Source organism: Bacillus rossius, chromosome 1 (genome assembly GCF_032445375.1).
Source record: "Bacillus rossius redtenbacheri isolate Brsri chromosome 1, Brsri_v3, whole genome shotgun sequence".
Classification (NCBI taxonomy): domain Eukaryota; kingdom Metazoa; phylum Arthropoda; class Insecta; order Phasmatodea; family Bacillidae; genus Bacillus; species Bacillus rossius.
In genome coordinates, this window is record NC_086330.1 from 112,758,438 (window position 1) to 112,777,176 (window position 18,739).

Here is an 18,739-nt window from a genome sequence, read left to right on the forward strand (position 1 = left end):
ATGATGTTTACATTGCTTCAATAGTTAATAATCATGGTACAATTTTCACTTTGTCTGCAAAAGTTAATATAGTATTACTATTTTCACTACATGTGTTCTGTATTGTTATGTATCTATCTAAGTGAAAATGTAAGATAATTTTTCGACCTTGAAATTATTCGCAATAAATTTAAAAAAATTCCTGTTCGATTCAAAATTTTCGACCACCAAATACACTATTCGCACAACCCTATAATGTGATAAGATTTGTGTAGTGAAATATGTGTACATGTTATTTGCATAAGTTTTCTTAACGCTACTACTACGATGTTTTTTTTTTTAAATTTAGTTTCGGCAAAGACAACTTTCCAAGAAAATGATAGAGAATGGGGAAAAAAAAAAAAACTAGCTATTGCCATAGGGAACGTAGAAAATGATACACCACATATTAGTGTCGTAGGGGACGGCGGCAGGAATAAGAGGACTGACTGACATAGTTTCAATTTAAGTAGAGTGGTGAGTTATCTTCCTGTTTACACCAATGCTTACTCTATAGTCTGTTGTTCATAAAATAAAATATTTCAGTACTTATAACATCCAGTCAAAATGTGCATATTAACTTTTTTTCTTTTGAAGAATTGCATTATCAGAGCCGAAACAAACCAACTCTTGTACCCGGGAGTGAAAAGGAAGTATTGCTTTGCATGCGAATTTGCAAGACTCAAAGACAAAAAAGGTGAATGAACATCTTTTCTTTAAAAACTATAGTGGTCCAAGCACTGTAATGAAACAAACAAACTATAATAGTAGAAGGGTTCTGCGGGAGTGTTGAGCAGTACTTGTTAAAATACTGACTTTGGAGATTCAGTGTTTTCTCTAGAATAAAGCAGCGAGTTCCTTACGGAAGGGAAGTCATAAAAATTGAGTGTGCAAACCACATTGTAAAAAAACCATTTTAACAAATTTTCCAGAAATATGTCATTTCCACCATCTGCGCGTCGTTTGCTTGAATCAAGAATAGTAAGATTAAAATCCGACGCGGCGCTAGAAAAGCAATCGAAATTGCTGGAACAACTCTTGTTGGTACATCTATCGTTCGATTGAAACTTGACATAAAAAATGGTCCTCATCATGTATTCGGTTGTCACGAAAACTGCCGTGTAGAATACTGAAAAAGAAAAAAATACCAATGAAAATTTTGTGAAATTTGTGAAAGAGTCGGGGATTATGGAAGCTATTGAAAAGGCTCTTGATCCTATGGTAATGAAATCTGATAGACTCGTACTTAACAAAACTAAAAATCAGGTTGAGCGATATATGAGTATGCTAGCTAAGTTTTCAGATGGAAAACGGGTAAACTTTGCTAAAAGCGGCTCTTATCACGCTCGTTGTATGGGAGCTGGACTGGCCCATGTCAGAGGTCCTAGGTGGCACTTCATCCCATGGAAAAACAAATTTGGTCGAAGCCCAGGAAAATACTTCCAAACAGTTTTAAAAATTAGCTGTCTCCAGTATGAAGATGGCCCTCCAAATAAAAAGATACGACCAAACAACACTCCTGGTCCTGATTTGGAGTATGGTCCAAGTGCTGAAGACATTTTGTGTCCTGAAGACGTGTTGAGTCCTGAAGAACTTGATACAAAGATGAAGTTTATCCTCGAAAACCTGAATCGGGATGCAACAACATTAAAAAATATTCATGAGTTGGAAAGAAGGAAGTACTGTTGGTCAACACGAGAACACTAAATGGAGGGATGCTTCTATGAACAGACTTACAGCATATAGTTTCGGTTTTGTGGTAAAAAGAACACATACATCCTGTCACTGTCTAGTAAAATAAATTTTGTATCACAGGGAGATAAATTCCAAAGCCGTTCAGTTTGGACGAGTTAACGAAAATGTGGCTAAGAATATGTATTCCAAACTTAAAAATGTCGAAGTCGAAGATTGTGGCTTTTTTTTGTACACCCAAGCTTTTCATTTCTCGGAATATCTCCAGATGTACTAGTGGCAGACGATGGTTTGCTGGAAGTTAAATGCTTATTTTCAGCTGGGGACGATAAATTAAAGGACTATACTTAAAAAAAAAAAACGTTTATCGAAGAAAAACTTGGAGATTTGCGTCTAAAGAAAACCCACAATTTTTTTTTTTTTTTTACCAGATTCAAGGTCAACTTGGCGTCTGCAGTATAAATTATTACGACTTTGTAGTTCATACGAAAAATGATTTCCATGTTGAAAGAATTTTGTTCGACAAAGAAATTTGGGAAAAACTCATGCTGTCAAAGCTACAACAGTTTTTTGCGGAGTGCTTACTTCCAGAGATAGTAGATCCATTAAATACCCGAAGACTAAATGCGCGAGAGCCTGACTTGTAAAAGAAGCTCAAAAATCACTAAAGAAAAACATAAAACAGATTACTTCAGTTTTGGTTTCCTAAATGTTATGCATGTTTTCTTCTGTTTTTGACATAGTCTTAATATAACAGTGTATATAATATTATGATAATATTTTAATTGTAAAAGCAATACGATTTTTTTTTTTTTTTTAGAATTTGGGTTATCAAACACATATTTTATGTTTATTTGTAGATTAAATTCGAACTTATTATAAATTTATATAGACACCTCTTTTACTAAAGTAATATTAGACTATGTGTATCGTAGCAGTGAAAGTGCTTGAAAGACTATAATTTCTCTTTTTAAAAACGTATGTCAACAAGTTCATTTCAATCTTTAATGTTATGCTAAATTATATGTAATTAATATATTTATTTAAATAGTACACATATTATATAAAAAATTTTAATGGTGTCTTTAAACGGTATCATTATTGTACATACATAAAAACTATCTTTGTGAACTCTCTGTAAAATTACACAAAAAAACTGTGGCCAGAGTAGCATTGTTTAATACAGCATTAAATTTTGTATAGTGTTTGTTCCTGTACATTTCAGGAAGTATTTAAGACATTACTTTATTAAAGTATTTAGTACAATTAAAAAAAGTTATTTCTTATCGAGTGAAAGGTTTTCAATCGATTAGAGTTATAAGACTGGGAATTATTTTTTTATTGTTTTCGGTTTATGCTCGAAATTAGACCACAAAATCATACCCGTGCCGAGATTATACATCAGAATCTCTCGCTATAAGCCACTCTTCAAATAGTAACTAAATCCCAAATAAATAAATTGTTTCAGCGAAGAAATTGTAGTTGACAACTGTTTAATTGAAAAGGTATGTAAAATAGCACGCGCACAGCATGTGAAGGCCGTGGATCCTGGCGGAACTGGTGTCTGGCCGCGAGGAAACATATCGGGTGGCAGGGAGGCAGATAACCAAGGCACTGAGACAGCGGCCAGCGCGCGACTGACGACTTGGCAACCCCGCGCGCGGAGTAAGCCTCGCCGCAGCCGAGCGCTGCATATTCGCGACACCCGCGCGCTCTACCGGATAACGACTGACAAGACTGGCTCTTGTATCCCGTTAATACATGAGTATTTTTGGCTCAGTGAGTCGATCTTAGCGCAGATGGTTTACGGTGTTAGGAGTTTCGGGTTCGAGTCCCGGGCTATGCATAATGGAAATAGGTATTTATCTAAACAAAACGTAACATCACACATTCATTTAACGTTAGAATAAAAAAAGCTAATCTTGTAAAAACTAAGTTATTAAGGTCCCCGTCTACCTAGACACACATACAGTGTGCCAAGCTTCAGAAGAAACCACACGGTTTGAAAACTGCTCAAGATATCAGTGTGGTGTCCGTTTGCGAAAAGTATTTAAGAATGCGCTGAGGGTGGATGATTAATTCTGTTTCCTTGTTTGGTGTTTTAACTGTATTTTGAGAAAAGATAAAAGGACTAAAAAGTTATTTTACAGAATATTTTTTAGACATGAAACTCCAAGTAAGTATTCTGGAAAGCACCTTTTTATCTTCATTTCTCCACCATATAATTTTATGGTTACCGTTCAAATTTCATAGTGTTCCTATGCAAGACGAGAAGACTGCGCGCCAGTTCAGAGCCTTGCACTTATAGGATACACCGCGCTAAAAGCACCTGTGAACGTCGTACTTATCATTCCGCCTCACTTACACAGACACACTCCTGACTAGGCGGACCTGTTTCGTTATCAATGAAAACATTTCCAATAATCCAAGTACTAAACAATTATATTGAAAAATTAATAAAATGGTCTGGCTGGTGAGCCAAATGGCCCTGGTTCGATTCCTGGCTGGGCCTAGGGATTTGTCACTTGTGAAATATTTCCTACCAGGGTCCGGGGCTTCAGTGTTGTGTTGTTCCTTTAACTATATACTGCGGAAGGCAACGGGAAGCCGCTGCAGAATCACCCTGCCTGTCACTCTGCGGCTCCAAGCACCGCGGCTTTCAACACCGCGGCTTCACCTGGGGGATCTGTATTTGGGCATGAGCATTAATGTATTAGTAATTATTTCAATCATTTTGTTTGTCATCATGGTTTGGAAATTGGCGCTCTTTTAACAGACTCGAGCATTTATGCGCGCCTTTGAATAAGTAGCTGTGCGCATCTCTACTAAAATAAAAATATTTAGGAAAAAATAATGTGAATAATGAACTATGTGCATGCTTACCTGATACTCCTGCGGTGTGCAAAGGTGTTTTACAGTCTCGCTTAGGTTGTTTCAAGGACTAAATTTTTTCAAACGAATTGGCATATTATGTATTGTGTTTTTACTTTTAATACGCTGCTAAGCTGAGTTAATGTAACAGTAAGTGCGTACTGTTTCGTATTGTCTTGAATATCTGAAGTTTTCGAACGCTGGGTCTGCTGACAGTAATATGACTTCTCATACAGACGTGTTACACCTCCATGCGTAACTTAAATGTGTGTTCCAGTGAAGCAATATCTTACCTTAAATATGTTTTTTTTCTTTTGTTACTCGCATTATACATTTATACACATTGCAATGATGGCAATGTAAATATTGGTCGTGGCAGCAAAAGTGCGAGTGCTGTTGTTCGCAGGAACTGTACATATTGACCTAGCTCCATATAATTTGAGGCCAATGTTGGCTCTCACTGGTGTGTTGTGTTACAATACCAACATCCGCAAGCGTAATTGTGCACGTACATTTGGGATGTTTACGTATTTTAATTACTAATACAATCTTGAGTTGGTTTTCAATGTGGTAGTGTTTAATTTTTGTTTTTTCTATGGTAAAATTTATCTTCCGTTCATTTTGTCATACATAATTTTTTTCACATGAATGTATAATGTGAAATATTTTATTGTAGTAGTTTTAAATTCATGCAAAATTTGTGTTTCAGAATTAGGTTTTATTGTTTAATTTGAAAATATTTCAAAATAAATACTTAACTGTGTTTATATCTATAACCAATTAATGACGTAAACCACACGTGAAGATAAAATAAATTAAACTTGCTAATTAATATCTTTTACGTTATTTTTAGTAAACCAATCTCTTATTTTTATGCGTATACAGCTAGTACAAAAAATTATGTTTCAGGTGAAACATAATATAGTATGAATACATGCAGCTACATCGGTAAATTAGCAACCATGTTTTGCGTTTAACTTTAGTGGAATTTTTTCGTCCATATATTATTAATAAAGTTATTAATGTCGGTGCTTTCGAATGCTGAGATTATTTTTGTTTTATCATACAGTTATCCAAGCGATGGTGCAGTCGTGATTCTGAAAAACCTTCGTTCGATGCTGGAGTCTTCGCCGATCCTTCATTATTCTATCAGGGGCGTTTAGTTGTATGTGAGACGAGAAACCGAATTTCTACAACTTACTCTGTGCATGTTATTTCAGAAGCAACCCACTTTTTTTTTGTAAAAATCACTTGGATCAACAGACGGGGTGCTTGTCTTGTGGGATGGATTGGGCACACGGGCCTGTGTATACGATTACATGTGGTGTAATGCTAACATGAAATTACTTGTGAATGTACGGGGCGGGAAGAAAGGGGACTCCCTAACGAATTATATCGGCTATATGGAGTGTCGGATTGTCTTGAGCAATTATATCGGCTAACTGGTGTGTTGTAGTGTCGTGTTGTCTGAGCAATTATGGGCTTGCGAGTGTGCTTATTAAACCTCGGGTGTGGCGTGTAGTGTAAGGCTGTTTGAGCCACTCTAACGAAGCCCTTTTGACACAAGCATGGGTGAGTCCACGATAATCAGGTTGACACTCTCATATACATTCATCGCGCGGTCGTGTTGATATAAAAGAAAAGACTTGGATTAGTAAACCATTCGCCGCACTAGGCACCGTAAGTATTGCGTTCCCAAGCAGTCGGTAGAAGAAAGATCGAGCCAATATATCGTAGGATATTTTTCACTGAGGAGCAAACTAGTTGAGCTATGGTAACCTGGAAAAAAAATATTTAAAGTTTCTATAATTCTGAAATGCTAGATATGCGTACATCACTTGTAAAACATTAGATTTTCAAGCGCTGTAGTTTATAATGTGAAACAAAATAACACACACCCAGTTTAAGTTTGTCTGTCGACTGCAACATTGAGGTCTTTGATTTAGGACTGCGTGAAAATTACATAATTATATTAGATGCCATAAAAATTAGGAAAATTTAGAGCCCTATTAGAGAAAAATTTATTTGTGAAATATAAGAGAATCGAAGATGGGTGTAGGCGTTACTTCAAAAATGGTAGAAAATTTTTTTAAGTGGAATATTCACCAGGAGGTGATTAAATGGCTGTAATTAATATGTTGTATTTAATTTATTCCAAAGAGTTCAACCGAAAGTTTAGATCTGAACTAAAAAAAATGATACGAGTTAAGTCAAATTACATTTCACAATTATAAATTGTATGAGTAGAATTTACTGTGGCCGGCAGTTATCTTGGCGTCTCTCAGCGCGGGGGTGCGGGGGCAACGGGACCGGAGAAAGAAGACGGGGTAAGCAGGCGACACGTAGCCGAGAGCTGTGTAAAGCTGTTAGGAAAATATCGACCCTCAGTGTATACCCGAAAATGAAAGGCGAAGGTGGCAGCTCGCAGAGGCGCGGTAAAGTGATACATAGCGGAGAGCGGGAAATAATAAAAACCGTGATGCAGTTTTGTGATAAAGAAGCGAAAAATAAATGTCTGCCTGAGACTTTACAGAGACAGACGGCAAGAGCAGCAAAGTACACGGGTGTGGGTGAACGGTCCATAGTCAGGATTCGTAAAGTCAACAAAGAACGACCACATGACCCACAGACTACGCCAGAAAAAAACAGGTATTTTAAGTATTTAATAAACAATGGAAATATATCTTTACAACGTTACTGTTACGTAGTGTATAGTGGAGTAAAATATTTGGGCAGTTAGGGTGTGTGTGAGTTGGGCGGCTATTAACAAGTAAGGTCTTGATAGCCTATTTTGGAGAAATGATGAGTATGAAGCGTTGACGAAATGACAGAACGGGGAAAACGGGAGTATCTAGAGAAAGTAATAAGATTAGTAATAATAGTAATTAATTTTAACTTAATTTTGTTTTTCGTCACCTAATACAATCAATTATCATGGAAAGATAACTTCACACTTACATTAAACAAATCATATAATATATATGAGGTTTTGAAGGTTATAATATGCATTCTAAAGTGGAAGTACAATGCAAATTGTATTGACATTTATAATAAATAATCGATTATAGGTGCATTAAAATATAAAGCCACACATACACAGGCATTTTTTAAATGCCATTAACGTTGGTAGTCAGGTGTTTCTTAAACGACTGACATGAAGTTAAAGCAGCAAATATAACATAACAAACTCCATGTTTACTTAAATGTACATCCAGCGCTAAATGGAACGTTTTAGGTACGGAAACCGGAGAACGATAAGGGCTAGACTGGCTCCTGCGTCATCAACTATGAGATAGCTTTCGCACGGAGAGCTACAATTGCGTAATTTTTTGGTCATTTGCTTTTTCTTGTAAGACTTTTGTTTTAATTAACTTTGAGAACACAATGAATTGAGAAGCATAGTTTTAAATTTAATTTTACATACTAAGTGACCTAGTTTTCCAAAATAAATCGTGTCTGGTTTTCGCTAGTTACTGAGTTAACATTTCAATTAAATTTGGTTAGCATAATAATTAGCAGACACCGTAAGTATATTTAATGGGACAAAGTAAAACGTTGCAGGTTTAGATAATAGTTTGTTACTTTTCCTGACAGATGAGTACAAATATTCGAGCACAACCACTGCAATGTACACAATGTTACACTTATATAATACAAGTACAATTCATAGGATTTCTCACTTTTGGTTGGGTAACCCAGCGCTCTTAGCCAAAAGGCCTAACCGCCCTGGGGCCCCCACGGGCGTGGATACAGACTTACGTAGTGTAGGAAGTCACGCGCCGAAGTGCGAGAGAGGGCGAGAGGGGGGGGAGAGAGCTCAGTTGCTGGGTGAATGCGCCGTCTCTCTCCGCTCCCACGAGCATCGCACGTCTTGCGCGCTCAGCCCCCGGGGGTTATTTATCGAGGACGCCCGACCGCGGTGCTAGATGCCGCCCCTGGCTGTGTACACCCGGGCAGCGGGAACGTTCAGGTCGGCCGGCGGAAAGAGAGGCGCGGGGCGTGAACTGAACTTTATCGGTCGCCATTTCAGTTCACTGGTCATATTTCACCCAGAAGTTTGTTTAATCTGAATCGTCGCCCCTGCGCGCGGGAGGCCATGCCGTCGCGGACTGGGGAAAAGCAGTGCCTCGGAGTGTTTGTTCTTGAAGATTAGTCCCCGGGCTCATTGCCAGAAAGGCGGCGGAGGTGTCGAATTGGGGTGGGGGGTAGGGGATTGCATTTTCCTGAACTACAGGACAAATACGCGTAATAAACTTAACAAATTTTGACTCTTGTGTGCACCGCCCGCCCACCGCGATAAATAATTCCCGAAACTCATGCAAATGTTCTCCTCTATCTTTCTAGGTAAGTCGCAGTTGGAGTTGGTATCTGCGGGCCAGACAGTCTCCCTCGTCGGCAACCCCGGACCAAAGGTGAGTACTTATAGGTTGTCTCGCGCTTAGATGGCAGTGCAGAGGAAATGGCGACCACTGTTGTCAGATTGGTACTACTTGGCTTGTTAACACTACCAATATTTTTTGTATGCCATCTTAAATTATTGTAAGTTATAATATATGTATTCTTTTAATTCTATACTTTGTTGATTTTTCCAAACCATCAATTAGTTCGCATTGGCAGTTTTATTACTGTTGTCGTTATTCTGGCAAAAGAAAAATACTATTCAATGCAAAACCGCGATTACTATTTCACAGGAGAAACTATTTGTAGCATTCGGTCGCAATTAATAACAAGGTGTTCCATAAAATTGTGTAGCTACTATGCTCAAAAGAGCGAGAAAAATCTTAATATTAAATTGTATAAAAATTGTCCACAAAACAGTTGAAACCAAGATGGCGTCTTTCAAATGCGACTTCCTAGAAATAAAAATTCAAGATAATGTTGATAAGGTACGACATGATTTTAAATCATTTATATATCATTTACAAAGTTTGGTCTATAACTTTTGTGCTCTATGGTTTATATGTGGCATCAGAGCGTAGCGTGATATAGACATCGCTAATGGCACAAATCGTGCTTTGGAAAGAGAGATTAAATGTCCATTTAAATGCACACTGTAAACTAAGGATGAGACGCGCTATAGTCGTGGTAGTTCTCGGCTGCCTCGACACACGAGGCTCGGTTACACTAGCACGTGCTATTAGGCGCTCCGGGCGCGGGCCGATGCTAGAGGTGCCAGCCGTTCTTGATTCGTTCTTTAGCGTTGGCAAAACTGCTGCTGGCTTTTTTTTATTCAAGGACGCGAACCTTTACCACGTCCACCAAGCTGGTATGAAACAAGGAAAAAAAAAGGTTTCAAATTAAGTCCATATTGCCATATTGTGATAACTTTTATGGATAAGAATGCTAAGCTGTACGCAAAGTTAGTATCAATAAAAGACTTTTAATTACATGCAAATAAAATGCGATATCAGTACTTCACTTGAGCTTGCCGCGTAGAAAAAAAAAATTATTACACTTATAAATTTTAGTTTCAACACGAACAGTCAAATCTGTAGAGTTGTTTTAAATTAATATTCGGTTTAAGGTCGATGTTATTGACACAAAGTGATAAAAGCTACAGAAACCCACATTTAGTATGAAATTATTGACCGTTCGTTCGGTAATGCGTAAATACATCATAAAACCATTTGCTTTGGTAGCGACTGCACCAGATCGCGCATTCTAATTGGGAACGTCATGGGTTCGAATCCCGGTTTTTACATCTTAATTTTTGTTTTTCATGATTTTCCGAAATTACTCCAAGGAATCTTTAAAAGGGTGTCTTACGATTGTTTATGGCCCCGCCTTCTTTAAATTCCCTGACTGGTTTTGTTATGTCTCTCGTTTCCCAGAAAAAAAAAACACTTAAATACCTGGTACGGGTGTAGCTCACCCAGCTTTTACCCTGAATTTAAAGTTGTGTTATGTACAGAAAGAAACTGTATTGTATCAGTGTCATAGTTTTTTCGGTCATCACTGACTCACATTTAATTCATTCTAGAATAGGATGACGGTGAATTCTTTAGGACAGTATTTTTCAAAGCTGTCTAGGATGAACGTGTCGGTTAGTTAAGAATAAATACTCCTCGGCTTCTTGTTTGAAGCCCCGTACGCTGTCAGACGATTCGGCGTGCATTTTTTGCGGCCATCTTCAACCCAGCCAAGAAGTGGTTATTGACTCAGGCTTACGATCCAGATTGGGCGAGAAGTTTTATGTAATGCTTTTTAGGCAAGCGTGTGCTCACATTCGTATACATAATCACCGGCGGAAGGGGGAGGGGATATATTGCTTGCCCCCCCCCCCCCGAAATCCTAAGATCTACTAAAAAAATCTATCATTCCCAACAACAAAAGGAAATAATTTGAAACTAAACCGCAAGCAAAGAGGTTCTCTCTCTTTCTCAATCTCTCTCTCCCCTTCTCTCACCACCAAAAAAAATAATGAAATTCTGCGTACGCTCCTAAATATAATTACAAATATTTGTTAATACTAACCTCCAAATATTAATTTTTGTATGAAAATTAAAAAAAAATTAAAGCTTATTTATTTACTGCGGCTAATGGGCTGTGTAAAGGAAACGCAAATGGTTATGCATCCCGGTGTACATAGCTGCAGTGCGGGCGAGTAGAAGTTGCAACGTGGAAAGAGTTCTTTGAAGAGATCAGCCACTGCATCAGTTACCTACTGCTACCGGGTCGCACTTAACATCTGTTACCTTTACCTTCTTCTTTATTTCATACGCCCACTTCTTTTCTCTGCCGCTTCGCATATAAGAGACAACGCAATAAAGACTATTTTGTTCAGCTTCTACGTCTTGGTAACGTAATCTAAGCCTGTCAATATTCCACATAGATGCACTCTCGTACAATTACGATGTATCTAAATTTTATTTACGTTTAATGATATCACGAGATATGAAGAAGAACATTATTTCTTTAGAATTTATTGTCATAGAGACATATATATCCAATTTATACATTTGTAAACACATGCAAACGAGCATATATTATACCTTGAAAAATGCCTGGAACATCCATATCAGTATTTTTAGTGTAGTGCCTGCATAACGCGTCATTAAATGGAGTACCTAATTATGTAGAGAGATTTTTTATATTAGTTAAATATTTATATGACACATATTATTTGGTTGTAGTTCTTACTAAATATTCAACATATTTCTTACTTAATGGGAAGAGTACAGTTGATAATTTACTTAAATTATTTTTGTAGGAATTTATATATAGGTAGAAAAATTTAATTTCGTAATATGAACACATCCTTCTGAAAATAAACGCGTACGGAATTTTAGGAAGCGTGCTTCCTCTGAAATTTTTTTAACAAAACTAATTTGTAGATTCACTTCATATCTAGCTATGTTTACCCCCCCCCCCCCCCGCGTGTTACTTGTTATCAGTTAATTACTGCTTTGAGTTAGTAATATTGTTTCATGTGTTTTCAGACCTGCTAAAAATGTGCAAGGAAAAACAAGTTGTTTCGTGCATACTGACAGGTAATTTTACTTGGTGAGGAACACGCCCTCTTGCGAGCCTGACCTCTACGACCTCGGCGGCGCATTAACATACATGACGGGCGCCGTAAAGTTGAGAACCGCTCGAGTGTCCAGCACACAACACGTCTATCAGTCAGTCAGCCACCTGTCAGATAAACATGCAGCACTGCTAATACAAATGTAATTAACAAATAATATTATATATTTTAATTTTGTTGTTATATTTTGGTCAAGACTACTTCCGATGAGATTGCAGCCATTTTTAAAGCTGTACAACCCGTTCCAGGTCATTATTTTATATTTACGTTCCACGCGGTTACACTTACCGACCTTTTGAGTGGCTGATATTTTACAAAATGTAGAAAATAAGTGTATCGCGTACTTTTCTGAATAATTAGCTGGAAAAGTTGCATTTTTTTTAAAGTTTTAGTGTAGTGTGGATAAGGAGAATGAAATGAAATACAAAACTGAAAATTTTTAGATATGAAGTATATTTTACTGGATACAATGTTATAAGGTTTGATTTTTTTTTTCAGGAAAATATTTTTCAATTTTACCAAGCATTTTAAAATCCTCAGTAGTGTTATGATTAAAAAAGGCTAGATAAAATTGAATAAAATTATTATAAAACTAAAATTGTATTACGCAGTAGCCACCAGTATTACCTTTAAACCGAAATATTTTCAGTTCCATTTGGTTCTCTTTATCCGTACTGCACAAAAATGTTTTAAATTCAACTTTGCCAGCTAAGTATGTAAAACGTTTGCACAATATATATGTTTTTTTTTTTAATTCTGTTGAATTTCGGCCACTCTAAATGTGTACAAGTTTAACAATGAGCTGGAGCGTGACAAACCCCCTTAAGGTCGATCAATAACTGAAGGCCTGGTCTTTCGGCAAGATTGGCCAGACCATCAATCACCCAACCATGGCCACTTGCAAGGTTAATGACTTAATTACTTTATAGCTGTAATCGGGCATGTATAAATATTTGCCAGAAGATACGGCCTTCCATTTTTCATCACCCCTGAGAATTGCTGAAATATAACACTCCAAAACGTCGGGCAACTTCATTATTTCATCGGACGTTATCTTACAAAAAAAAAGGCCAAGAAGCAGTTGGAAACTTTGGCCACGAAACCATACGATCAAGTGTATTTAAGTAAAACCGTAATCTGAGAACCAATTTTAAAACAATATTTTTACACCCACAGCACTTACAGACATGTCCATAGTCGATTAACACTACACAATTCACATGCGTCGTGTGATACGTTCTTTTGGACTTTAGGGTAAAATATGTAGCGCGCTGGGCTACTGGCCACGTGCTGCAGCTAGTAGAGGGAGGGGCGAAATATCTCTTCTTTGAGGGGGGGGGGGAAGTCAAGGAGAGGGGTGGAATCAGAGGGTTAGAGGGGAAGGCTCTTTTGTCATTGTGTCTCTGCTGGAGTCCAGTTGCTGCTCATTAGTTATACCTGCGTTGTCTGTGAACAAGGTCACGGTAAGGCGGGTTACTCTGCCTACCGGAACATACATGTACAGGATCATATTCTCCTATCGCCTTGCTTGCTACGCGACAGTGTTTACTAACTTAAAAAAAATTATTTGTACGCTTCAGACTATATTCATGAATTGCAAAAAAAAAAAAAAAAAGATTTAATTTGTATATTACACAATTAAAATATTTTCATGCACTACAAAAATGTTATCGAAAATCGACGCAGTATTTCGTGGTTTCAATTTCGAAGGCTATTTAGTAAATTTTATTAAATCACAAAAAATATATCCAATATTTTTACTTTTGAAATAACATTTCACGTACAGTCACGCTTTCATTTTTAAAAATCTGCCGGACCGCGACAAAAATCTCGTTTCACTAATATATTTTTTTCTCCTAAAACTAAGGATTAAAAATCTGAAGAAAAAAATTATTTTTTTTTCCGGAGACATAAATAATCTTTTAAAATTGCAATAACCTAACTACAAACAATTCTAACTTATTTTGGTAAGCTAAGCTCACTTACCAATTCTGTAAAGAAACAAAATAATGTCGGGAAGAAAATGTGTTCGCTCCGTAGCCACATTGTCAACTTTGTATTCTGTATCTCAGATTATATTTAGTTACACAATATAATTTTCTTTCACGGCATATTACTATTTTCTGACACTTATTGCGTGGTTACCATTTGATTTTTTATCCATATTTTTTTTAACGACTTTATTGTTTCACAATAAGATGAATACTTGAACATAAATGAACTGGGATCCCGTTCCGGGCTAGTTGCAGAGACTGTTTATGTGCGGTGTTGATTGTTTAGCTGTTGTAAAAACGGACTACAGGTGGACTTAGACTTCAGACTTATTCAGTCACGTTGAAGTCCACCTGAGATCACATATGAGCGAAGGAGTTCGGGTGGTATGAAATACTTAGTATGCACTGACTGTTGTGCTCAAGGTGTCAGTGAAATGTATAGTTGAAATTAATGTTTGTACTAGTGTGTTATGTAGTGCGGTATTTAGGCTGTCAAAGAAGGTTCAAATGATGGCTGCATTGATGTTCGATGAAAACTACTTTTTTGTCTGAAAAAAAATTTCTTCAGTGACATTGTTTGTTTCGTTACTGTCACTAGATGGTCTTGTATCCTAAAAAAATATCATTTTTTTATTAATTTATGGCATTTAGCTGAGCGTAAAAACGTTAGCCAAACATGTATCAAAATATTAGAACTTTATCTAGAATAGAGTGTAATCAAGGTAGAATACAATGGCTTATTGTAACATCCAAAACTAGAGTAAATTTCTTCTTGCTTACAGAAATTTAGACTTTTAAATTCATTTAGTTAAGGTTGTTAAAAAAAACCTGTTGAAATTGACGAAAATATTTTTTATAGATATAAATAGAGCTTTCAGAAATTTTTTAACGCCAACATTTCACGTGTAGGTATCAAATGGGATAAAATATTTAAAAAAAATTTTTTTCTGAAATAATTAAAAAAAATAGTTTAATACGTTTATTTCAGTCCTTTTGTTAATATTGTTACGAAACGTGAGCGTGCCGCGCGCGCCTGGTGGATTGCGGGGGTCGTCGCTCCCCCCTCCAACCCCTCTGCTGCCCGCGCGGCGCTCTGTCTCGGCGCCGTTACCTGACACCTGGCAGCTTTGGGAATTCCGCGGGTCGTCGCGCGAGCTGCCGACGCCTTTCTCAATATTTCTGGCGTCGGGTCGGCGCGGGATGACGCGACTGGCCCCAGCCGCGCTCGTCACTTCTAGAAGTGGCGCCTGGGCTTATATAAGCCCAGGACGCCGGCCTCTGGAGGGAGTTTTCCCGCGGCGATAGTGCCGCTGGTGCGGCGTAGTTCCGGGGCGAGAGTTCCGGGGCGAGAGAGTCTGCGTGATAGTGTCGCAGGTGCGGCGGAGTTCCTCGGCGAGAGAATTTTTTATCGGCATAGGGAAGTGCGACGGCGGCGATGTGTGGCGACGGAGTCCCGCGATGGAGGTCCACGAGGGGTGCTGCGGCGAGATGGCTGTACTTATGAGATGATAAAAACAATAAAGAAATAAATCAACAATGTCAGTTTATAGCAACATTAGCCATAAACTAATAAATATTTTCAATCATTTCCACAGTCATGTCGAAAGGAGAACAAACAACGAAGTAGCAAACTTGCCGCCCTGTGATGTGCTAAACATCCTGTACTTTATGCATATAGTCGTGATTTTTCTTCAGCTAAGGGATTCCGTCTTTAATTTCTAGGAACTTAATCTTTTTTTGTTTCTGTTGAACATTCTATAGCTATTGATTGCACTGAGATTGGGCATTTGATCTTGACTATTTCCGTTTTATCTATCAAGCCATCTGGTGCTGCATAAAGAAAAGGAAATTTGACATCCATTACCAAACCACTTGATTGAACCTCAACATCCTTTTCCGAAGCTAACTGTGCAATTGCAAAAGATTCGTTTTGCATACTTGCGTATCCTTTAAAAACTGGATATCGTATTTCTTTTACAATGGAAGCACAAAAAGCTTTCCTGTTTCCAATCCTTCCAAAAATATGAAGCGGCGAGTCTTTTACTTCGAGGAATCCTCCAACAGAAAGAGGCAATTTGTTTACTGGTACTTTCTTCGAATTTTTTCTTGTATTCAGTTTCAATAATATCTTCTTGGAACACTGGTGCACCCAGACCATAATCATAATTTATTTTCCAGAGAATATAGCGCCGCTGTTTTTGTTTTTCCGTTTCCTATAAAGTTAAGTAGGCGACGATTTCTACTTGCTATCCTTTTTCTGCGTCTCTCAATAAATATCTTAGTATGGAAACCAGGACTTTTTTTTACTGAGATTTTACGAATGATTTTGCGTTCATACAACCTGCCGCTGCATTGCGCCTTGTTTGGTACGAGTCACGAAGAGACAAATTTACTCGTTTACCTCCATCTGTTTTCGCAATGATTGAATTGAAAAGTTCTGAAAACGTTGTTGTTTGTCATAAATTAAACTGGATGCATTATGTGCAACCCGTCGAACTGTGACTTGAAATTCGTCAAATAATACAAGCCTCTTTCTGTTACTCGGAAAGGAGTCCCCCGATCGTAAAATGACGGTTATTGTAAGCTTTCGCGTGTTTGGTATTCTAAGTTACGTGTGACGTCTCGACTGCCGCTCGGGAGAGCCTGAATACTAACTGGGCTGTCGGAACCTGACTTCACGGTCGGCCACTCGCTTTCAAACATGGCGGCTAGGTAGCGTGGTGGCAACAGTTACGTATAGGCTGGGTGTTCACGCATTCACTGTTTATGCACTACTTACATCATTCTTAAAGTTTATTTAAATACATTTACGAATTTCTGTTTTACCGCCTATTATTCCAGTACATACTAATTATTATATTACATACAATTTTTTTGTCCCCACTCATCTGAAGTAGAAGTGACGGAGTGGTTTAGGTATGGTGATGTCACTCATGGTAAAACACTGCGAGTTATGATTTCTTCAAGCACAATGATTTTTTTTTGTTTCAAAATTAAGTTTTTAGTAATTGTTCAAACAAATAAAGACTTAAAAAATGTATGAGTTACCTAGAATATTAAGTGTTAATGTTGTCATACTCGGATATTGCTTGCTAAATTTATATTTGTATTTAATATTATAATTAATGTTTTCAAGACTTAAGTTTTTAAAAATTATTCCTTGTTTTAGACTATGCATGAAATGTTTCCTATTTATTTAAACAATTAATTTAAAAGTATTTATTTTGTGCGAGATTATTGGAGAAATCATTGATAAAGTAAGGCTTGATGAATTTAACTCTATAGTCTAATGTAATAAATAAATGCCAATTTTTTTCGGTTTTATTTTTGTGTATGAAAATGAAAACTAAATCACTTTAAAGAATAAAAAAAATTAATTTTGTTGGAGAATCGAACCCAAAACAGTCTCACGCAGCAGTATGGCATCTTAACTACGGGATAAATCAACCAATGTTAACCTATTACTACTACTATACATATACATAATTATTATTATTATTAAGTGTAAAATGCAGAATAGTTTTGAGGATAAATTTTGTATTTATTTTCGGCTAATCGTTATTCTATTTTGAATTTTCAAAAGATAATTTTTTAAGTGTCTCAATGTTTAAGGTACGAATTTTTCTGGTTGCCTTAAACAGACTGTTGTACTTAAACACCATTCAAACGTTAAAAAAAAAATTAAATTTTACGAAGCAAGATGTTCAAAGTGTAACCAGAACAAGATTTTTCGTAAGACTAATACAGTTTTCCTCTAATCTAAATGCAAACGTGTAGCTACATAGACTAATTTATCGGCACACAGCGAGGAACATCGCTTTAAATTTCCCCATTTTTCTTGCTAAACGAAGATAAGTTTGTACTTTCATTCCACCATTTTACAGTATCATACCGTGTTACAAGCGCAAATTTGAAACGAATAGCTACGAATTAGTGATATAAAATGAAGATTTAACTGGTGTTAGGTGTCGCCATGTTGTTTGTCTGGAACGCCCGGGACGGGGAGGCAGACAGGAACTGTAAGACCCGCACATTGCCGGGAGAGAGCGGACCTCATGCCGCTCGAGCACATACAACAAACAGCATTTTGTACACTTGTCGGTGCAACTGATTTGTTTGGATGGGCGAGCGAGCAGTATGTTGGAACTGACGTCGAACGGTTCCGATGGAATAAACCCCCAGAAGTGGTACAGTTTTAACTTCTCCTGGGTTCCGTTCCTGTTATCGTTCTTTCACGCGCGCACGCAAGAACGCAAGCACGCACGCGCACGCAATCTGCCTCCCCCCACCGCCTCTCCTTGCCCTCGGTCCGGGCTGGCTGCGTCGAGCTGCGGCGCGAGACGGGCGGAGGGATGCCAGTACTTTCAGAAACGGCGGATAAGAAAGCTCGAAATTTAAAGCGATGACTTTAGATTTTTAATACACCAGTTTCTTTACAAAAAAAATATCTATTTGCCAATATGATTAATCTCTTTCTTTCATTCTTCCAAAATTGACCGAAAGTTGGACATTTGATGATTTTTTATATTTCACATTTTGATACACAAAAATAAATTTTTTAAGTAATGCTCGCAATTGTTGTAGTTTCTTCTCGGCGGTGAAAAAAAATTATGATTCGTACTGTTGACAGCGTTAT

The 18,739-nt window shown here is 37.4% G+C and overlaps 1 protein-coding gene across 3 annotated transcripts in view; it reads left to right on the plus strand.

Moving 5' to 3' along the window:
• Positions 1-18,739, plus strand: part of LOC134542324 (neural-cadherin-like) — an 865,978-nt gene that overhangs the window by 725,536 nt on the left and 121,703 nt on the right. The window contains exon 15 of one of the 3 annotated variants that reach the window (XM_063386476.1): positions 8,926-10,028. The exons of 1 other annotated variant lie outside the window; for it this stretch is intronic. In XM_063386476.1, coding sequence (XP_063242546.1) covers positions 8,926-9,023 — 98 coding nt within the window. In that variant the 3' untranslated portion in view covers positions 9,024-10,028. Of the gene's footprint in view, positions 1-8,925; positions 10,029-18,739 lie in introns of those variants that run through there. One more of the 3 variants, XM_063386483.1, reaches the window with a different exon arrangement.